Genomic DNA, 24621 nt, shown 5'->3' with positions numbered 1-24621 from the left:
TCATCAAGTGACAATCAAACTCAATCTCCAGTTCAGGTTAGAAGGTCTACAAGGCAAACAAAACCACATGTATGGATGTATTCTTATGTTTCAAAACATTTCCCTTATTCTACAACTTTATGTGTCACATTTGTTGATCAGTATGTGCAATCCAACTTCCAATGCTTCCTCTCATCTGTAACTGGTGTTGAAGACCCGATGTCATTTCATCAAGCTGTGAAGCAACAGAAATGGGTGGATGTTATGAACGTTGAATTGGAGGCTCTAAAAAATAATGAAACTTGGGACATTACAACATTGCCACCCAATAAGAAAGTAATTGGGTGTAAATGGTTGTTCAAGACGAAATTAAGGGTAGATGGCACAATGGGCAGGTTCAAGGCACGTCTGGTTGTTCTAGGTTGCAAGCAAGTTTATGGAGTAGACTATGAGCATGCGTTCGCTCCCGTGGCTAAAATGGAAACCATACGAGCTCTATTGGTAGTTGTTGTTGTTAATGATTGGATGGTGGTTCAAATGGACGTCATAAACGCATTTCTACATAGAGACTTGGAAGAAATTGTCTACATAAAACTGCCATTGGGTTACTCACATGCAGGCTGCAGAATTTCTGTATAAACCGGAGAGTTTAAAGTCACCACGAACTTATCTTTCGTATGCCGACTCAAAAAGTCTTTGTACGGGCTGAAACAAGCACCCCGGAGATGGTTCTCCAAATTGTCTACTACTTTGATTGACATAGGCTTCACACAATCGAAGTCAGACTATAGTTTGTTTAATCTATCAGGTTCATAATTTATTACTCTTATCTTGGCAAATGTAGATGACTTGTTGATTGCTGGAAATTATATCTATGACATTGACATACTTAAGAAAATGTTTTCTACAAAGTTCCATATGAAAGATTTAGGGGAACTGCGTTACTTTCTGGGGTTGGAAGTGGAACGCACTTTTGCCGGCTTCTTTGTATCTCAACACAAGTACCTGGTGGACATTCTCAGAGAATTCAATATGCAGTCCTCCACACCTCTAAAAATTCATGTTGACATTCACCTCAGACTTATAAAAGAAATGGGAAATCCTTTAACGGACCCTCACCCATACCAACGCCTCTTGGGAAAACTTATCTATCTAGCGGTCACCAGGCCTGATATTGTCTTCAGAGTTCATATTCTCACCCAGTTTATGCAGCATCCATGTCAGGCACACATGGAAGCAACTCTGCATTTGCTCTGGTACTTAGTAGGTATACCAAATCAGGGCATTCTGTTGGCCTCAAACTCAGCAGTTCAACTTCATGCCTACAGTGACAGCGACTGGGCCACGTGTCCCTTGACTAGGAGGTCGACTATTGGATTTTGTGTAATACGTGGCAACAATATAATCTCATAGAAGACAAAGAAACAGGCTGTAGTAGCTCGTTCATCTGCTGAACCGGAATACCGAGCAATGACATTGACGTCCTGTGAAGTAACTTGGTTGCAAGCTCTCCTCAAAGACCTGGGAATTCATCATCTTCCACCTGCCATTCTCCATTGTGACAACAAGGCAACCATTGCCATTGCAGCTAATCCGGTATTGCACGAGCGCACCAAACATATCGAAGTTGATTGTCACTTTATTCGTGATAAAATCAACTCAGGGGCCATGACAACAACCCACACTCCAACATACTCTCAACTAGCAGATGTTTTCACAAAAGGTCTGTCAGCTAAGCAACACTTTCACCTGTTGTCCAAGCTTGAAGTTGCCACCAAGCTTGAGGTGGAGTAATGAGAAAGAATGAATATCTCTTTTTATTATTAAGCATTTCATATGTACTAACTGTTATGGATATTCTAGTATTATGTTTACATCTGTAGGGACATCATTGACCTTTTGTACAAGGTTGTTACCTTGTCAGACTGCTGTTTGTTTGATAGTTCTACTGGTCCTAGTATGCCAGCTATAGTCCTGCTAGTAGTGTTAAAATAGAGGCCGAGAGTCTGATCAGTTTTGCAACAGAATTGAATCTGAAATCAAGAGAGTTTTGCCTCTCCATTCTTGTGGTTTCTCACACTCTGCTTTGTGTAAAAGTAACCCTATCTGACTTGCTACTTTCTAATGGTGTAGGAAGGTTCTAATCTATTTTCTCCTGTTATTCAATACCAAGGTTGTAAAACTAGGAAATCGAAATTACTAGGTTATGTCTGCAAAATTCGAGTTATTGACCGAATTTTTGAGTAATCTTTCAGAATTCGGGTATTATGCTGAGTACTCGTTGGAATCCAATTCAGCTCACCTCTGATTTCCGAACACTCACCTGAATACTCATCCGAGTTGAACGGTTTTTAGAATACTGCTCAATACTCACTACTGTCATAACTCGCTATTTTCCTAGCATAGAGTACTGAGTACTGACTTTAGTTTGAAGGCCAATATTCTGTGCTTTATATTTTGTCTACAGAAGTGAATTAAATATCCTAAAAATTAAAACTATAATATACCATTATCCAGTATACAAATGTATGCAACTTCTAGTTAAAGAATCAGTCCAACAACTAAAAAACTGTACTGGACGACTAGTAGTTAGAGTTTTGCAGAAACCTAACACTAAAAGAGCATGTAGTTTTTATTTGCTCTATTCTGCATTCATAACAAACGAATGTGCTGGTTTCGATTGAGTAATTTATTTATTTGGGCTTTAAAGAGAAAGAGTTGGATCAAACTCAAGCGAGCCCAACAATGTGATCTGGTTTAAATCCAGAATCATTACAGGCTTCATCTTTTTCCTTAAGCCCATAAGTCCGTTCCAGGTAGCACAGTGTACAGAACATAACACCTGGTTTAGTTTAAGTTAATTTTGACGGACAAGCACATTTACTTGGCTTCTTGTTCAAGCAATGGACCAGTCAATTGAAAAGTTTTAATATTTTGCTAAAAAAATCTTTGATATTATAATAAACCATACTCCCTCCGTCTGTGGAGATATATATATATATATATATATATATTTGGTGTGTGCACGAATTTTAAGAAAAAGTGGAATATCCTAAGAATAAATAAAAAAAGTGGGTAAGTAGTGAGACTCATCAATATTTTACTCCCTCCGTCCCAATTTATCTGTCATGTTTGACTTTTTGCGGTCAAATTGACCCAATTTTGACTAAAAATTTCACATAGTGGATTATCGAAAATATTTATAAAAATTATATCATTCGAAAGGATATTTAATTTACTTTGATATGTATTTTTCAGTTTTTCAAAATAATGAAAGAATAAATTTTTATTTACATCAAAGTTGAATCAATTTGATAATTAAAACTAAAACAAAACAGATAAATTGAGACAGTGAGAGTAATATATAAAGTTAGTGTAGTGGAGGAAAATAATGGCTGTAAGTGAGCGTAACTAATTTTTATATTATAATTTTTTTTACTATTTTTAATAAAATTTGAAATTGATAAAATTAAATGAGATATAAAAAAAAAGTGTATAGAAATGAAGGGCTCGGAGAAATTAGTTTGGTAAAAAGAATATTTAGATGGTGGATGCAAAATTAATCAGTTTCAGCAGTGGTGGTGAGTGAGGTTTAAGGGTTAGTTAGTCGAGTTGAATTACGTATTCAAGATTCCAAACTGTTGCATTCTTTTTGACTGGTCAAAGTTTGTTTATACATGAAATATGTCATGGCAGGTAGAATCACCCATACTCCTCTGTTTACAAATGGTTAACTCGCGTGTCAAACACTCAACTCCCGCAATGAAGTATTGCGGCTGATGTATTCTCGATCAAGTTGGCCGGGGATAATTTGCCTTTTATCATAGTACAAATTAACCACTTCTGACCAATTTGAAGAATTTCTTGATTTTCAACTTCGATCCTATTTAACCTACCTATGTATGAGTATGATTATACCTTGCCAAATTTATCATTGGTCTTGAGATATTGGGAGAAGAATTTACTTCAATTGTGTATAGTGTTTATATGCTATCAAATCACGCATGATAACCTGGAATGTGCACCCTAAAAACTCTACTGAACACATTCAATGGTATGATATGACATAATAACCGATTGCTCCTTACCGGATTCCATATATAAACGGGTAAGATAAGTTTATAAGAATTTGCGAACTTGTAGGGAAATGAACAAAATTAAACCAAACAAAGTCATGTAGTAGTAAGGTGCAATTCATGCCTTGTGTCTGGTTCTTGACAAAGCTTAATGAACTACCATGAATTGCCTCTCTTGAAAGCAATTGACAGGCGCCGGTACTGATTGTTACATAATGCACATGTCCAGCTTCGCGGGGATCGTTTTCTATATCTGATAACCCTAAAGAGGGAAGACACACAGATATATAATAAATAATTATATTCATGATTAAATCCAAAAATCAACATATTTCATTTAAATTAAATGTCTACAACCTCATAACAATACTCATATTGTGATCTGTTCCATAAACATTCTACTAATATCATAATTTAGCAATCATAAATTCAGAATAATACCTTATAAGTATCCTAGATCACATATGACTGTCAACCTGTCTTGGCTATAATTTACTGTTACATAATGCACATGTCTGTGCGATACTAATTCCCAGGCTTTCATATATCTTTATCTATTTATTATTATGCATAAGATAAGATCATACATTGCAATTAGCAGGAATCCGCAACCGCTATGATTTGCGTGCGCACTGGGTAAATGAGCCGTGATCCTTCGTGTGCGTACTGGGTAAACGGACTCACGGAATAGCCTGCAAAATACGTGAACCAAGGTAAAGCCGCTACCCTTCGTGTACGTACTGGGTAAACGAGGTGAGCCTGCAAAATACGTGAACTAAGGTAAATCGCATTTAAGCGACAGACTTTGACTATAATCATAAATTCTCGTGCACGGCTATAATCATAAATTCTCGTCTCGTGAGATTCGAACCTGTAACCAAAAAGATAGTTTCACCTCTTTAACCAACTGAGCAAACACTTGCGGACTTGCGTTAGCTACTTGTAATCCATATTACTTAATCTGGATTAACAAGCTTATCCAATTATCTCAGTGTGACTGTTCATTGATCAAACATAAGCTAATGCTGCAAAGATTCATTTTCGTTATTTATATATGGAGTAGTTGTACTTGTAACATGTAATGGTTGGTGAAATGAAGCTAATTTCCACACCGATTAGTTATTTTCTCAACTAGCGTGATAATTAGGTTCATCTTTGCTTGGTTAAATCTCTATATTAGCTTCATAATTATGTTCATCAATAGCGTAATGAATGATACTTGTGGAAATGAATCCAAATTAAAGTTGTGTGCTCAAATTTCTTTGTCGGAATTCCTTTTTGCTGCATACTAGTAAGTTGATAACTCTGTTTTTTTTTCATATCCGTGCTACGTTAAATTTGATTTTGAATCAATTTAAACTCGACTCGATAAAATATTGAAATTACTCTAACTCAATTCGATTAATATTGAAACGAACAAAAATATTTGACAAGCTAAACTCAGATGGTTTACGAATAGGTTTACAAACTCACGTAGCCCGCACAGTCGCACACAATCGATTGCGTATTAGATTGAATAACCTACCTGTACAGTCCGAAAAATTAACAATTTGATACATATTAATTGTTAACCTAACCAAACCAAACATACCCGGTATATCTCACTTAATGCAGGGTCTTGGGAGGATATGATGTACGCAACCTTTCTCTCATTCCTAAAAATGAAGAAACTGTTTCCCGAAAGACTCTCGACTTGTGTGTGTGTCAAAATATGTAAAAAGTGAAATTAACAATTTAACGTATACGCAAGAATCAATACAAACTTCAAACAGACACAAAAAATTGATTACTAAATTGAAAAGCGTCAAAACAAAATTTAGCCCATGGTATTATTAACATGGGATTTATCTTCTTATTTGTTATTTGTTGCATGGTTGTCTGCAAGTTGCAGATTTCAGATTTCAATATCGGGAATAGAAATTGAAAAGACCCTGTTATATGATTTCTGGTTCCACACAGATAAAATAAATGTTCCACAGTAAATAACTGCAAATAAACGGTTGAATTTCAAGTACAAGGCCGACTTTGCATAATTGTATGACAACACTCTCGACCCCTACAAACTTCAACTAATTTAACAAATTTAGACATGAAACTCGACTTGTGTTCGCTGCCGTCCAAGCCTTTCTCAGAAAGAGATATTTGCTGTCTAGAATTTGTGAATTTTAAAAAAAAGAAGTTGGTAGTTTTTTTGGCGGTTGTTAACCTGTATATATAAAAAAAACATGAAATACTCGTACATTGATGTAGGATATTACAATGGTAGTAGTACATACATGAACTTGTGCTTGAATTGTGAAGATATAGTTTGACAAAGATAAGCAGTTAGGTGTATTCTTGTAAAACTTTGGTTATCACAAAACAATAATAATTAGAAGTTGGTAACCGAATTGTTATTAGTCCACTAAACACATGACCAGATCATTGAAACGAAGATAAATTCATGTGCTTCTCAACTTTTTTGTCCCTCCATACCTAAGATTAATTTATTCTACCGCCCAGTACATGTGTTTTTCACTTTTCATGTCCTTAATTTACTCCTCTGAGAGACCACATGAAGCTTTTTGTATTCTTAATTTTGAAATGCCAATTCAAACTGTAATGTAGACACATAGAGCCCAATGACATTTAGTCATACACTTACACACAGTCAGGAATAACTTTGAATTGGCGTTTCTCCCAATTTAACTGTTTCGGTTGTCGGTTACTTGAGCCACCCATACCGTTTGAATATGTTAAGAATACTCTCTTCATTTCCCAGGCAGATCAGTTATAGTAAACTATTTTTCTTGTGTTTGTGTATTCACATGACTTAGTCCTGCTAAATTTTGTTTGTTACGATAAATTACGAGAATATTAAAAATGATGGATTATCGAGTTCATACTTTTTGTCAAGATCGAACTCTACAAATGGAAAGCCATCCATGTTAAATTAACGTTTCCCTAAAATCTTAATGTATTGCGGAAAGGTCTTAACAATATCATTAAACTACACGAGTATTGTAGTAGCGAAAATGAGTCGAGTGAAGAATGTTACGGACTAGTTTTAATATATGGAAAAAATGCGATTATAAATAAGATTGCGCTAATTTAAATACAGGGGAGAAATGCGATTATAAATAAGATTGCCCTACTCTGCGATATGTTTATCATGAGTGACAGTATTACGTTTGAAATATGTGATCAATAATTTTGAATTGAAGGAAGAAAAATGCAAAGTTAACTGATGATCTGGTACTAGTTAAAAACATACATCTCGTATATATAATCTTGAAGAATAGATATAACAACACTTCTACACTTGCTACCTCTGAACTTTTAAGAGTCAGACAAAGCTCTTAGAACGGAGTAACAAGCCGAGGTTGTATACGAATAACAATGTCAAATAAAAAAAAGTGAAAAGACTAATGATACAAACAACGAATCTAGAAAAGTAGTAAAATTCTCCAGAATATTGAACTTCAATACCAAATAATTAATCAGTATCATATATTGCTAGAGCTGCTTCGATGTCACCAGATACTTTTTTTCGGAATTTTTGTACTAACAGCGAGAGCCTTTCCTGCAGTTGAGTACCCCAGAACCGCTTGTCAGCGGACCGACGAGCGTCGAGGGCCTGGCTCCCAGGCTCGACGCTCTAGCGTAACTTGATGAAGCTCCTGTCCCGGATGGCGTAAAAAACGCACCGTTTAACAGTAGATCACCTTCTGATCTCCAATTCCAGTGCCTCCATTTGCTCTGTGGTGCATCCTCGTGTTTTGTCACCTGTAAAATTTTGTCGATTTATTCCCCTTTAAAAAAAGTCTTAAAGGCCTATGATTCGTTACTAGCTCCTGGTAAATAAGGTAGAACAAAATTTATACTTTATCTTCCTTTTAGTTTTCCATATCTACTTTTCAGGAATCTTGTCTTTTGACTCGATTTATCAATAGTATTGATACCCTCGAATCTGACTCTGGAACACGTATCCATATTGAAACTACACTTCATTTCCGAGTAAAATATGTAAGTTCTAAATATATAATCCAATTTGACTCTCTAACTTGTATCCATACCGAACACTATACTTCATTTTCGAATAAAAATATGTAAGTTTCAAATAAATTACATTATCAAATTTAACCGTCGAACATGTATCCATATTGAACACTATATATTAACGAATTTGACTCTCGAACGTGTATCCATATTGAACACTTTTAGGCGAAGTAAAAGTAGATCTCACCTCTTTGCTGAATCTAATATTGGGAGCAAGAAATCTGTTGCCTTGGCTGTTAATGGTGGGTGATGCACTCCCTCCAATAGCATACATTTCCCAGTGGGTGTAGTCATTGTTCACCACATGGAAGTATCCATGTCTACATCTGCACAGTTGATTATTATACATTAATAAAATAAAAGATTAAATGTATTGTAACTTGCTCTGTTTTGGTTTTGTTTGAAAATTACCTTGGCATTCTCTGAACAAGACCTTCTCCAAAGTGATTGAAGGCAATTGTGACCTGCATGTTCTTGTCTTTTTCATAAGTATCACTATGTCCCAGCAGCATCACCTTATCATGGTGTGTCATGTAATTGTTTGAGATTGTGATTGCCGTAGACCCCATTATAGCATCAATTAGCCCATCTTGGCAATTCGACAGTGAGCAATGATCAATCCACACATGGCTTCCTCCGAATATCGAAACTCCGTCACCGTCCGAGACTGTTCTCCATCCAAAGTGCCGTGGGGAGCTCCGCACCATTGCATTGCCACCTTGCTTACAGTCATGAATGTTGATACCATGAATAATAATATTTGTTACATACTGTATAGTTATGCATGGACCTCCTGCAATGTGCACACTGGCTCCCCTGCCATCAATTGTTTTGAATGAGTTCATTATCAGCTCTTCTTTCAATTTGATCACCATGTCACGTTGAAAAATTATCCATAAGGGCTCGTTCTGAATCACCGCGTGTCGCAGAGTTCCTGGCTTAGGAGTTACCGGATTGTCATCACCTGAATCTGTCACAACATAGATTTTTCCATCTTTTCCGCCAATGGCATTTTTACCGAACCCGATAGCACAGTCTGCTAGCCTATGTCGATTTTTTTCCCAGTTCGGATCACACCTCCAACAGTCGTCGATAGGATTGCCTGTTCCACATGAGAAATATCCCAGGTTCCTCCTAGAAGCATTAATGTTCCTGCATTAAAACATATCAAAAACATTATTAGTAAAAATGTCGTTAAACAGTGCACCAGACTCCCGCACAGTGCAACAGACTCCCGCACAAAAACAAAACGTAAACACTTAAACTTCAATGAATGCACCACTTAAACATATGGAAAAGATTATTAGTAAAAATGTTGTAAAACAGACTCCCGCATAGAAACTTTAATGAATGTACCACTTGGTACTTACTTTTGTACTTCATCAACCACTAACTCAGGGTCTTGTTTGGATGACAAAATGAGAGATGGAAGTAAAAGCAAAGAGAAGAGAAATAGCAGAGAAAGTGATGAAGAAGAAGCTGCCATTGCCTTGAGCTCTTGTTTATTTTCCCTTTCTTTGAAGCAGAAAGAGAGTATAAAAACAGAGATAAGATAGCTAAAGCAGATGTGTTGGGGTAGAGGGAAGGTTTGAGTAGTATATATAAAGAAAAATTTATGGGAGAAAAATAAGTGTGTAGATTAAACTAATTATCAGGTGGGGTCCTTTGTTTCTTGTTAATTGCTTGTATTACGGAGATGGAGTATTATTTAATTGTTTTATTCATATCACTAGTTAGTTTTGGACGTTGATTATGGGAATGCTCACACTCTTGTACTCTGTTCAAGCTTTATGACATTTGCAGATCCAAATAACACTACCAGCCAGGTAAACAGAGTCATGAGAATGAGTCGAGCTAAACACCATTTAACGTTTTTGATTCGATTTTTGCTCATTTCAGGGTCGTTAATGGTTGCTTTACTTTGATCTTATGAACTTATTACGGTAAAGGAGAAGGAAACACTACTGAGTTAACTCTAGCTAAGTAGCTAGCATTCTCTGGGCCCAACCCGTCGGCAAAATCACATGCGGGATCCGATTACAATTAAATCACGGGGGAGGGTCAATTTAACTACATTCACGAAACTAAGATGATTAGGCTTCTTCTACGTAAATTTGATTAAGTTTGGTGTATAGAGATTAGAGCCTAAAAATCATGTACATTGTTTATGTATTTTTAATCTTTTCACTCAAACAAATAATGTTATACCCCATGGGTTAAGGCCATGTTTGTTTCATGAAATCAAGTAGCGGATAAGATTTCAAATCATAGTTTTATAAAAAAATTAGTGAAGAGTTATTCAAGAATTATAATCCTTTAAATTATCATATCTCTTGTTTGTTTTGTTGTTTTTTCTATGACTATAACTCACTCAAATACTTGGTGGGAGAATGTATTGTTTATTCCCTTTTACAAGTCTTATTTTACAAGATTATAATTCCCTTTTTGTAATTTCATGTGAAGCAAACTTAGAATTGAAAAATTCTAATACTTGCCGGGAGAAGGTATTATTTATCCTCTTTTACAAATTTTTTTTAAAGGATTATAATCTCCTTATTGTAATACCACGTGAAACAAACATAGGATTGACAAATTATAATTATGGTGGGAAAATATATTGTTTATCCCCTTTTACAAGTTTTTTTTAAAGAATTATAATTCTCTTATTATAATACCATGTGAAACAAACATAGAATTGAAATTTTAAATGACTATATTCTAATCCCAAGGATTATTACTCAAAACAAACATATGATAAAATTTTAAAGGATTATAGTCAAATCCTACACTTGATCCTTTCAAACAACAATATGATAGCAATGTTTAATCCATAAGATTAATTTTGATGGAATTACCTATCCCTGAATTATTATCTGGGAATTATATAATCCTACGAAACAAATATGGCCGACAAGAAATGAATTTTGTATTTTCGTATAACATCGATAATATTCATAATTTAAATGATTAGATTCATTTGTTTACATTTGTGTTGTGATTTTCGGAAAAGTTTCCGGAACTTAACAATTCTTATTCTCTTAGATCATATTTGTTTCATGGGATTATAATCCCGGGATAATAATCCGGGGATAACTAGTACCATCAAAATTAGTCATATGAATAAAATAATTATATAATATGTTTGGTTGGAAGGATTAAGTGTAGTATTTGACTGTAAACCTTTAAAATTTTATCATATATTTGTTTTGATGGATAGTCTTTATGATTGAAATATAGTCCTTTAAATTTTCCAATCTTATGTTTGTTTCACAAGGGATTATAATGAGGGATTATAGTCTTTTAAAAAATGACTTATAAGAGTGGATAAAACAATACCTACTCCTACAAAGTATTAGAGAGGATTATAGTTCTATCCTAATAAACATGGGATAGAATAATTTAAAAGATTATAATCCTTGGATAACCCTCGACCTTCGCTATTTTTTTCCATAACAAATATGAGAATGAAAATTTTAAAAAATTACAATTTTATCCCCTACTTAATATCATGTAACAAATGGCCTTAGGCCATGTTTGTTTCATGAGATTATAATTTCGGGATATAATACGGGGATAACTAATTTCATCAAAATTAGTCCTATATCAAAATTAGTCATATAGATTAAATAATCCTATCATATGTTTGTTTGGAAAGGTTAAATGTAAGATTGAATTATAATTTTTTAAAATTTTATCATATATTTGTTTTGAGGGATAGTACTTAGATTGAAATATAATCCTTTAAATTTTTCGAACTTATATTTGTTTTACATGAAATAACAATGAGTGGATTATAATCATTTAAAAAATGACTTGTAAGAGGGATAAAATAATACTTCTCCCCCAAGTATTAGAAAGGGATTATAGTCCTATATTTTACTCCAACAAAATAAATATGTGATAAAATAATTAAAAGAATTATAATACTTAGATAACACTTAACTAATTTTTTACAAAACAAACATGATATTAGAAAATTTAAATGATTATAATCCATCCCCAACTTAATGACATGAAACAAAAATGGAATATATTTTTTTTTATCGTAGGTAACCCGCAGCTGCTACCCTTCGGGTGCGCACCGGGTAAATCCTACGTGCTCACGCAATAGCCAACAAACCACGTGAACCAAGGTAAAACACATTTAAGCGACAGACTCTGACTCAAGAGTCATAATCATAAATTCTCCTCCCGTGGGATTCGAACCTGTGACCAGAAGGATAGTTATCTCATCTTTATCCGACTGAGCCAAACCTTGCGGGCACCTTAGAAAATATTTATGTTACATGTTTGATGGTTTATATTATTTCTTTATCCATTCCTGGTTCCTTTACAAATTAAGGCCATGTTTGTTCTATGTGATTATAATTCCGGGAATAATAATTCGTGGATAAATTAGTCCTATGGATAAAATAATCTTACCATATGTTTGTTTGGAAGGGTTAAGTGTATGATTGAACTATAATTCTTTAAAATTTTATCATTTGTTTGTTTTGAGGGATAGTCCTTCGGATCAAAATATATTTCTTTAAATTTTCCAATCATATGTTTGTTTAACATATGATAACAATGAGGGGATGATAGTTCTTTAAAAAATGACTTGTACAAGGGGATAAAAACAATACATCCTCTCACCAAGTATTAGAGGGGATTATAGTCGTATCCTCTACTCCAACAAAACAAACATGAGATTGAATAATTGAAAGGATTATAATTATTGGATAATCCTTCACTATTTTTTTACAAAACAAACATAAGATTGGAAAATTTAAAGGATTACAATTATATCTCCTACTTAATATCATAAAACAAACGTGTCCTTAAAGTTTTCAAAGTAGTTATGTGTCTATTTGTGATTAATTTTTATAATAAGGGATTATAATTAGTTCTTATCATGGTAAAAGAAATCGGCAGATTTTAAAAAAATTGTTGATAAATTAGTTAGAAAAATGTTCGGTTGGATTAATCACCGATAAAATAATTCAAAAATTATTCATAAATCACAAATCAGTATTTCAACCGATGATTTTCGAAACATGTAAATGTGGTTCTTGCACAATTCCATTGTACTTTGAAGGACATGACGATGATATATTTGTAAGCAACAGAATAATGTTTGCTAATACAAGCTGACACTCGACATGTCAATTGCAAAATGCCCGTGATTGTCTATCATTTGCTTGAAATTCCAGAATACATTCTCGTCTCATTCACGTTAGCTAGAGTCTGGACAACAAAATATCACATTGATACTTTTGTTTTACGTAATACTAAATGTGAATAAATTCTGCTTACTTTGCTTTAACTTTTAACTGCTGTTCATTATGCTAATTAATTACATCTAATCACCGACACTAAGAACTATTACTTAAGCACTTACCGATCTGTAATGATGAAATTGTATATGCAAATAGAGATGTCGGTTTGCACATGAGTTCTGTTAAGGCCGTGGAGCTTTGCTTTTAGCTTCTATATTTTGTCAATATTAATAGCTGTTAAAGCTAGAGAACAAAGTACATACTGTATTTAAGATAATCCTTGTATAAGCAAGCTGGTGATTCGTTCTGAATATTTGGTAATATATAATCAAGCAATGGAACACAACTAACCCTATCCTAGCTACATGTCTTATAATTCATTAATATATGCTTAACAGTCCGAATATACTAGTAGATTTCGTGGGGTCTTATTTATTTTGTTTTGATTCTCCATTTCTCCTATCAATAGTCTAATTTATCAATAGTTTAATTTATCAATAGTCTAATACATATATTCTCCATAATATATGTATATATAATTAAATTATGAAATATTTAAATTATTTTACTGGTTGCACTTCTATATATTTTACTCAATTTATATCGTCATTTATTTAATATTTTTAAGAAAACAGAAAACTGATCATATTTATTTTAGAATTTGGAACACATTCTCTCAGTTTTCAACTGTTTTTTTAGAAATGAAAATTTTAAAAATTTTAGAAAAACAGAAAATGGAAAAATGAAAAAATTTTCTATAAGTAAACAACCCCTTGGTATCTTATTTACCACTTAGTGTTACTTCATGAAAAAATGAACAAAAAACGATCGAATTAGACTATTCCTCGTGTGTGAGTATTTTTCCATATTTGATTCATCTTTCATCCTCATTCCCATCCGAGAATTCGATAAATGTGTACTAGTATATGAGTTCATAAATTTACACAAAAATTCCTAATATTTATAATTTGTTTGTTTAGACATAGGAGTATCAACTTTCCAAAGAAAGAAAACATGCATGCATGCATGACTCGAAGTCGAAGAGTCGAACTACTCGTGCTTGTGTATTCAATATTCATATATTGTGTTTTACATACAAGAACCGAACGTAATTCTACCAGTGTTTATACGTGTTCTTGATCGGTGCAGCTCCAAGTTTCTAGCTATCACATTATATTTTATTTACATTATTATTATTATTGGTTATAGATTATGATTATACCCTATAAATCTATGATTTATGATTTGTAATGATAAAGTCCCTTTTATTCTTTTGTCTAATCAAGTCATAATCGATGCTCAGACAGACTTTAGTTAGTTAATGGAGGTGAATTGTTTCGTCTTTAAATCATGTTTAACTTTAATTTTGCTGGTCGATCCGATCGATCGTTGTCCGCAATCCTCGTGCACTACCAAAAAATTAAACTAGGCGCAAAGGTAAATCTGAATTTGAGCAAGTATGCCGCCACGCAGCCGTCTTAACCCATTAACCTGAAAAAATATTTTTAACCCAATTCTATTATTCATATATTGGGTTGGGTCGGGTTAGGTTGAACTATACCCTTATCATTTTATGTAAACACTCAACTGAATAAACTTTCGATATTAAATTGAAAATCATAATCCAAACAACCTAGCTCTCTCGTAACTATGAATGCCTTTTATTTAATCTACGTTTATATGTGCTCGTTATTTTAGGCCACGTTTATGTGAGCCCAGTTTTTTTCATTTAGGCCACATTTGTGTATACTTTTGGTAGTTTTTATCGTTTTAGAACCGCAAATTTGCGTTAGTTTTCATATTGCCTTGTGTTTTAGACCCAGCTAATCTTATTCTACAATATTGTTAATCAATCTCAAAAGGTTTGTTTGTTATTTTTTTGGTAACCTTTGTTATTGTTAAAAAGCAACCTTAGATCTATATTGTTAACTTGAAATCTTGGTCAATTGTGTTTGTACACTTGAGATAATGGCTAGAGCGGGAAAGAATACGACTAGAAGACCCTCTGCAAGCACCCATATCCAAGACCAGGACCACTCCCAGGCATAGGACCCGGGAGCAAACCGGAAAAATCTCCAGGAGCAAACATTAACACACACCCCAGTCTTGGAAATGATAATACCATCCCGAGATGCTAAAAATTTGATCAAGTTGAACAATACAAGTACACAAATGTTCCAGTGGCTCAGGAACACATGACAAACCTAACCAGTGATGAACTAGCTGAAGCAATCCGGCTCTACAGACTAGAGCAAGCCCAGACACAAGAGGAAGCCAAACAAGAGAAGGAACTGGAAGAGTCCGGGGACTCCCAGCAATCCCGGTGATCTGTCTTTGATCGAATTGGAGCTAAAGGCAAAAAGAGCAAAAAATATCAAAGTAATAAAAAAAGGCAGAGGCAGCCACGCATAAGAGGTTGGAAGAGATTAGGGAACAGATCAGACGGGAGGAAGAAGCAAACTATGAGATCAAAATTCAAAAAAGAATGCAGTTAGAAGAAGATAGGCTACTGGCCAAGACCAGGACCAAGAGGACCCGGAGGGACCCCACCCCCGAGGTCATTTCTGATGATGATGATGATAGGTAGAAGGACCCCAAAGATATGATCTATGAGCTGCAAAGGAAGATGGACAAAGACTCTAGAATGGAAGTTGGGGAGTCTCTAACACCATTCAACCACTCCTTAGAGGCTATTCCTCGTCAAAGAGGCCTAAAACATTATAAATTTGACCATTTGACGGATTGGGGGACCTGGAAGAACACTTAAATTATTTCGAGTAGATTGCCCATATATACTACTACAATGACTTAACAAAGTCCAGGTTCTTCGCATCAACTCTCACTAGGGGCTCATAGATGGTTTAGTTGGATCCCCTCCCGAAGCATCCACAGCTGGAAGGAATTCTGTAGATCCTTTCTCAGAAGGTTCCGAGCAAACAAGATACATGAGATGTGCATGTGTCACCTGGAGACCATTCGTCAATATGACAACGAATCTCTCTCAACATATATGAGGCATTTCCAAGAAGCAATCAATAAAATCTCCAACTTGGATGAGCGGGAAGCTCTGAGCATCTTCCGGAGAAACTTAGACCCAGAGCATAATAAAAGATACATTGTAAAACTGATCAACAAGGAACCTCAAAGTCTGGCTGCAGCCTACTTCATGGCTGCCAGATTCATCGAAGATACTGATGTGCTCCAAGCTATGAAGATGACCCGGAGCGGGGGATCCAGAAGCAAGAACTCTGATGACTAACCGAAAGGGAGTTACCATCAGAACAAAAAGTTCAAACAAAGCCAACAGAATCAGGTGATGCAGACTACTCCTATATTCCAAAGACTTGATCCTAGGACGGAGTCCAAGAGTTACCCAGGACCAACTAAGCAAGCAAGGGAGCCAAAGAAAGAGCCAGACTGGACCCCGTTGAACCAGACCCGGGAGGAAATCCTGAAGGAGATTAAAGATAAATCATTCTATTATTTGCCAAAGACTATACAAACTCCTCTGGAGAGCAGGCCTTACAATCGGCAGTGTGACTATTATGAAACACATGGTCACAAGACCGATAATTTCCTATCTCTCAAGTACTTCATCGAGGAGCAAATTAATAAAGGCAACCTCAACAAGTACATAGCACGAGATTCCAGCCAAAGAGGAGAAGGACCAAAGAAAGGAAAGAATGTAGTGAATGTAGTATTGGGGGCTCACACTCGCCACCCCGTAGCCCAGACTCAGGACACGAGGTCCTCTCTATTCAGTCATTCCAGGAGATGATAATATCTTTCAGTGGCAAGGACTATGAAGGGGTCAATCCTAATCATAATGAGGGTTTAATTGTAACTTTGGATATTTTTAACAATGAAGTTAGGAGAATGCTAATAAACAACGGCTCTTCGGTTAAAATTCTCTTGAAGCATACTGTGGATCGAATGCAGTTAGGGAGTGTTCGTTCAAATGAGTGCTGGAAAGACCCACTCTATGGGTTCGGGAACAACTTAGTCCCGATCCAAGGGACCCTGCACTTTCCTGTCATATTTAGAACTGCTCCCAACCAAGTCACCCATGTCATAAAATTTTATGTTATAAACACTCCCTCGTCCTACAATGGCATAATTGGACACCCAACTCTTACAATAATGCAGGCAATAACTTCTATCTCCCATCTCAAAATCAAGTTCCCAACTCCGACCGGAGTTGGAAAAGTAAAAGGAGATTATGAAGAGTTGAGAGATGCAATAGTCAAGCTTTGGTAATAGCAGAAACCCACCAAGACAATAAGAGGAAGGCCACAGTCATTCGCAGACAACAAAGCAATAAAAAATACCGCCCACGTTCATGGGAAAGAGTGGTGAAAAAAGTTCAAATCATTGAATCCATTCCATATGAAAAAATAACCAAGACAGGGCTCATAGGAGCTAAAAAGTAACCAAGTCATTGTAGTGATTGAGACAAACCCGGTTCTAGGCCAGGGCAATCTTACTATGCAAGAAACCAATATGGGAAAAAATGAATTAAGGGAAAGTAACAAAGCAAAAACAAACAGCAACCCAGACTCAAGTCTACATGAAAAAGAATGTCGAAGCCCGGATTCACAAATGGTCTTGACCCATAACTAAGCAAAGAATGAGGCCGCGGTAGAGACAAAAGCAATTTCAATTGATGAGAGTATCCCTACAAAGATGGTAAAAATAGGTTTCGAACTTGAAACAGTTTTTAGAGAAGAACTGATATCACTACTTCGGGAGTATAGTGATGTATTCACCGGAAGCACAAGAGAAATGCAAGGGTTACACGAATCCATAACAATGCATAGCTTAGATGTCAACCCGAACAGAAAGCCGGTCAAGCAAAAAAGAAGGAACTTTTCCCCAGAAAGGCAAAAGGCAATAGACGAAAAAGTGGAAAAGTTGGTTAAAGCGGGGATTATATGTGAAATCAAATACCCGGAGTGGTTGGCAAATGTGGTCATGGTGAAGATGTCAAGTGGAAAATGGATAATGTGTGTGGACTACACCGACCTGATTGATGCATGCCCAAAGAATCCTTACCATTTTCCAAACATTGATCAATTGATAGATGCCACGTCCGGACACATCATGCTAACCTTCATGAATGCATTGTCCGGGTACAACTAAATCAAGATGAATCCAAAAGACATCCCAAAAATATCATTCATTATCCACAGAGCAGTCTACGCTTACGTTATGTTACCATTCGGATTGATGAATGCAGGATCCACTTACCAAAGGGAAATGAATAAAATTTTCAAGTCTCAACTCAGAATAAACTCGGAGTCTTACGTTGATGATATGATTGCAAAGTCAACAACCATCTCGGGACACATTGAAGATCTTAAATAATGCTTTGATAACTTGAGAAAATATGAACTCAAGATGAATTCAGAGAGATGTACCTTCAGAGTTAGAGCAGGCAAGTTCATAGGATTCATGATAAGCAATCGAGGGATTGAAGCCAATCCTGAGAAAATAAAAGCATTCTATGAAATGAAGGCTCCCCGGACCCAGGAGGATGTACAGAAGTTAGCAGGGTCACTAGTAGCGCTCAAAAGGTTTGTGTCAAAACTAGCAGGAAGATGCTTACCTTTCTTTGATTTACTGAAAGGAGCCAACAACAAGAAAGAAGTGGATTGGAGTCCGGAGTGCCAATAAGCATGTGAATAAGTCAAGGGATATCTCTCGCAGCCACCAGTCCTAACTAAGGCAAAACCCGGAGAACCTCTATATCTCTACTTGTCAGCCGGAGCCTTAGTAGTTGGGGCAGCCCTAATCCGGGAATAAAATGGAAAACATCAACCAGTTTACTACGTAAGCCACGTACTGAAGGATGCGGAGACCAGGTACCCAAGTTTGAAAAAATTAGCATTTGCCTTGGTCACGACATCGAGAAAACCCATACACTACTTTCAAGGAAGGGATATCCGGGTCATCACCAACCAGACCTTGAGAAAAATAATAAATAAACCAGACGTCTTGGGAAGGCTTGTTAATTGGGCTATGTAACTAAGATAGTTCAACCTAAGCTTCATTCTCAGGACTACTATCAAAGCTCAGGCACATGCTGATTTCATCATTGAATGCAACTTCCCAGAACCAGAGCCAAATCCTATAAACATTGAATCAGAAAACAACCAAACTCTAAACTCGGGAGCCTGGACTCTATAGGTCGACGCATCTTCAAAAAAAAAAGGTCAAGAGCCGGACTCATCCTTAAGAGCTGTGACGCCCTCAATCTCGGGGTTAGAAAATGAGGACCCACACACCATTAAACTAATACAATACCAACATATATAATAAACCCCGATAATAATAACAGGATCTAAACATGATTAAGTATGAGACAAGATTACAACTACCAACAAGAATACATATATTACAACCCAAAATATACTTTAATTTAAATTTTATTAAATTTTGACATGGAATCGACAGATAACCAAAAGTATCTGATCCAACTTATACAAGTCCTCCAACTAACACGCTTGCTCACACACACAACCACTACCTGTTCTGGCATCTGGAAACCTACAACCCGGTAGGGACCGCCAGGAATGCTCTTGCGAGCGGTGCGCCTAAGTCTGGCCATCTTCTTGCTTAACTGCCATGGTTAAATCAAAGCAAATAAGTGAGCAAAGAAGCTCAGCAAGTAACTAAATAAACAGTTCTATAATGCAATATCAATATCAATATCAAAATATGAGGCATTTTACTTTAAATCTCTAGGTGGCAGATTTCCATGATTGGCTAAGTAAAGGTCATGAAGAAGGTTTTGGGCTTTCAAAAATCAAGGCTCAGGATTGGGTGAAAGCCGACATTCATCACAAATCATTAGCAGGACTTTGATGAGTTGCTCAATTGAAAGGAAACATCTAATCAAGCTTTGAGAATCAATATCAATATCAATGCAAAGTAACAGGGTTCTCAAATTTCATAATTTAAACGAAGATACGAATCAATCCATTTCATTTTATTTCATTTTAAAGAAGCAACTGCTTGAAGAATGTAATCATATTCTCTTTTATTAAATAATAAGGATCCCTTGATTGGAATACTCATCTTTTTAAATATAATACGGGTGATCAGCCCGTACCGACTTCCATCTGGTCGTTATGGTACCTATCACATTATTTCAGCCTTATATCGGACTAGCCCCGCTAGCCTCTTACATGACTGGACTAGTCTCACTGGTCTCTTACGTCTCTATCCAATCCATCAGGAATTCATTTGGAAAACCTTTGTGTTGGAAGAAGGAAGAGTTGTCTAAATTCATTTTATCATTACCAAGAATATGAAATTATTTGGACTCATTCAAGTCAAAAATCTTACTTAAGTTCAATTCAAGAATTCAAGGAAAGTGAACGAATCATAAGTAAACAGGGATCAATATAAAATATCTTGATCAAACAGGCAACATAGTATACTAGTTCCGAATTAGAATAGTTTCAAAGATCAATACATAACAAGGTTCACGGGTTATTGAAGAATCCAGGTTAATCAAAACAATATGTAAGGAGATTCATAAAGGTTTTTCTAGGGTTTACGAGATCATAAGATAACAAAGAAAATAAGTGTTGTGCAAGACATGCCTGTACTATAACAAGACTAAGTCAAATTGATAGCCCTAAGTAAGTTGTATGATAATCTAAGTTTGTATTATGTATTGTATTACTTGAGTCTGTAAAAGTGTAAATAGATTAAACTTAAGTATTTTTTTGTAAACAGTTTCAAGCCTAAGAATAAAATCTGGAAGAAGATCATGAAGATCATGCCTCAGAGAAAGTGTGAAGAAGCTTGGAGTTGAATAAATCTGTTTTGAGAAAAATACTCTAAGCCAAGAAATCTACAAGTCACATATCAAGTCATATAGAGAAGTCATTAGAGAACTCCAGAATGACTTATCGACAAGTCAAAAATAGCTTATAGAGAAGTCTCAGAGATATCGACAAGCCAAAATGAAGATATGAAGATTGGAGATACAGACAAGCCAAAATAAAGATATGAAGACTAGAGATATAGACAACTTATTTTTACATGCAAAGACTTAGAGACCTCGGCAAGCCAAGCTCATTTGAGAACTCAGAGATCTCGACAAGTCAAGCTCATTCGAGAACTCAGAGATCTCGACAAGTCAAGTTCACATTCGAGAACTCAGAGACCTCGATAAGTCAAAACACTTGTAGAGAACTAAGAGATCTCGATAAGTCATTATATTTATCGAAATGTCAGTTCTCTATAGTTCAAACTGGAGATCTCGATGTAAAACTCAAAGTACAAAATGCAGACCAGGTAAAGATCCAAAATTATCAATCAACAAACAAATCAATCACTGATTTGAAAAGTCTACAAAAAGCAGCTTGAAGAGTACAAGATCAAATGCCAAGATTAACTAACAAAGTAAAGTCACAGATATGCACGATTTGCAAAGATACACTAAGCCAGAATTAGAAAGTTTTAGTTAACTAAAGTAGGGTTTAGAACATGTTATTGCACAATGTGTAAAACCAGTGTTTACTATTCTATAAAGTAAACACTGGATGCTTTGCTTTAGTAAGTAACAAATAGATCTAAAAATCTTGTAACTCTCTCAAGAAAGAAGCTGAGTTTTTTTATCAAAGAACCCAGAAATTTGTAGCAAGACATACTTGATTTTAATATAAAATTAAGTAAGTTTTGAAGATAGTGTGTTCATGTGCACGTTTTATTAATTCTGTTAAAATACTTTATCTCTACAAGTTAGATTACTTTGTTCACCACATCCATAACAGTTCAAAAAGCTTATAAATAATCAAAAACACATTCAACCCCCCTTTGTGTTGTATTCATTACCTAAAAAGTGGTATCAAAGCAAAATCTGAAAGCAAATAGATTAAATATCTTGGAAGAATGAATACACAGAAGCTCAGCAGTATTAAAATCCCTACCTTTGACAAATCTAACTACACATTATGGAAAAGGAAAATGATGTTGTTCATAAGGATGGTCAACCCATTATATATACAGATCCTCAAGAATGGGCCTTTCACCCCCATGGTAAGAATTGAGGAATCTACAGATGGATACATGGTTATTCCAGCACATTATGCTCTTAAAGATCCTTCAGAATATACTGAACCTGAAAAAGAAAAAGTCTCTCTGGATAGTGGCTTACAGCTGATTTAAATAGAATCACTTGACAATGTAATGTACAATAACATCGTCAACTGTGACACAGGCAAACAGATCTGGGAAAAGATAGAGATCCTGTGTGAAGGAACAGAGGAAGTTAGGTCAAACCAAAGGAGGATTCTGGTTTCTCAATGTGAGGGGTTTATAGCTAAACCAAAAGAAGGAATGGTTCAATAAATTGATAAATGACTTGCAGCTACATGATAAATATTATGAAGCTGAGGAGGTTAACCTAAAGTTCCTGCTAGCTCTTCCTGACCATCTTGAACAGAAAATATCACCTATTAGAGAAGGAAGAGGTCTAAGCAGAATGACTTTAGAAGTTCTATATGGAATCTTGAAAACTTATGAACTTGAAATGCCGTAAAGAAAATCATTGAAAGCACACCATGGACATGTTGTTGATGGATCATGTGCTTTGATAGTTCATGATAAAGAAGAAAGTGAAGATGAGCAAGATGATCAAGTTCCAGTTATTCAAGCTATGGAACAAAAGAACAAAGGACCTCAGAAGCAAGTTGTATTATAGCTGGAGGAAGATGAATATTACACCTTGGATGAGCTATATGAAATGGATCAATCCATGGCTTACTTGGCTAGGAAATTTTCCAATATAAGAGTCAAGAAGCCAAGGTTTTTCAAAATCAAGGGACAATATTCCAACAACAACAATTGGAAACCAAAAGCTCAGTACAATTCAGCTAGCAAAGGTGGCTACAAAACTGGATCTGTGGACATATCAAAATAAGGTGCTTCACTTGTGATGAGTTAGGTCACTTTGCTACTGAATCCAGAAAGCCTAAAAAGGTGAAGAAGGATAAAGTTTACTTGGAACTGGAAGTAAAGTATGAAGCTCTCTTGAAGAAACAATCTGGAGAAGCCTATATTGCCAAAGGAAAGAGTTGGGATGATACTGATATTGATGATAAGGATAAAGAAGTTGGAAATTATGCACTTAAGGCTTTTGAGCATGGAGAAATATCCACTTCAAAATCAAAGGTACCAACTCTAACCACTATTGATTTAAATGCTAGTCAATATAAGGAGACTGTGGAAAAGCTGAGTGTGGAGATGTTTCATATACACACTATCTTGGTAGCAGCTATTGAGGAAGTCAGTAGGTTAACAAAAGCTAATAAGAAGCTTGAGAGTGAGAAGAAAAAATTGGATCTGATGCTTGTGGAGCTTGAGTCAGTCAAGCAAGAAAATGAATATTTGAAAAACAAGCTGAAGTGTGTTGCTGAAATTGAAGCTGTGTTGAGGGAGAAGCTGGAAAAGAATGAAGTAAAGTTGAAGTCTTTTAGGAATGCATCTGATTTGGTTGGTCAGTACCATGAGAAAAACAATTCATGTGCTAACATAACTATTGGTCTTGATTATGATTCTTTGAACATCAACAAGAAAGTTGTAGGTGGTAAAAGAAAAGTAACTGAAAATGAAGATGTCCTAACTATGCTGAGAAAGGTTAGTTCACCTATGTTCAAAGCATGTAAAGTAGATTTTAGTGAAGAAGAGTTGATCATAAAGCAAGAAATTGATGATGAAGACTGAAAAGAAAAATGCAGAAACAACTCCAACTTCCAAAGTTGAAAAGAAGCCCATGGTCAACCAAGATTCCAAGACACCTCTCAAGGAAGCAAAGATTGAAGATGTAAAAAAGAAGAATAGAAATGGGAAGATTGGGATAAACAAAAGCAACAACTTTGCATTTATTGCAGATGCTCCAAGGAAATAGTGTCAAAAATGTGGCTCAGTAAATCATCTAACTCACCTTTGTAAAAAGGTTGTTAGCAAGCCAGTAGAAGGATAATGCAAGTACAATGAAGCAAATGCAAATGATCCCTACTCATTCTGTGACAAGTTTGATTGCATCCCTTGAAACTTGAAAGTGATGAAAAGTTGCCATACGCTAAGAGTAGACCTCAAAGAAGTAAATTTTGGGTTTGCATCAAAAAAGGAGAATGCACAACAGTCCATGAATGCTATTCTTTCTGAAATAACTCATTCTAATTCTGCTCACTCTGTCAAGAAGAAAGTACCCAAAGCTGTTTGGGTTGCTAAATACACTTAATCCTCATTGTGTG

General features: G+C 35.5%; 1 protein-coding gene across 1 annotated transcript; it reads right to left on the bottom strand.

Moving 5' to 3' along the window:
• Positions 1 to 7293: 7293 nt before the first annotated feature.
• LOC141717629 (putative pectate lyase 18) lies at positions 7294 to 9669 on the bottom strand. The gene is made up of 4 exons (XM_074519781.1): positions 9464 to 9669; positions 8505 to 9245; positions 8281 to 8419; positions 7294 to 7820 (listed from the first exon to the last, which is right to left on the bottom strand). Exons 1-4 carry the CDS (start codon positions 9577 to 9579, stop codon positions 7599 to 7601), a joined length of 1218 nt encoding a protein of 405 aa, XP_074375882.1. The 5' UTR covers positions 9580 to 9669; the 3' UTR covers positions 7294 to 7598.
• Between the last annotated feature and the right edge of the window lie 14952 nt (positions 9670 to 24621).

Source organism: Apium graveolens, chromosome 4, assembly GCF_009905375.1.
Source record: "Apium graveolens cultivar Ventura chromosome 4, ASM990537v1, whole genome shotgun sequence".
NCBI classification, from domain to species: Eukaryota; Viridiplantae; Streptophyta; class Magnoliopsida; order Apiales; family Apiaceae; genus Apium; species Apium graveolens.
This window is presented reverse-complemented; position numbering and strand designations above follow the sequence as displayed.

What these genes read in the sequence shown, in the direction of transcription:
- LOC141717629 (XM_074519781.1), bottom strand. Translation starts at nt 9,579, where the DNA reads ATGGCAGCTTCTTCTTCATCACTTTCTCTGCTATTTCTCTTCTCTTTG. An exon ending in GTGGTTGATGAAGTACAAAA is followed by an intron (nt 9,246 to 9,463) that starts GTAAGTACCAAG and finishes GTTTTAATGCAG; the next exon opens with GAACATTAATGCTTCTAGGA. An exon ending in ATATTAGATTCAGCAAAGAG is followed by an intron (nt 7,821 to 8,280) that starts GTGAGATCTACT and finishes AAAATTTTACAG; the next exon opens with GTGACAAAACACGAGGATGC.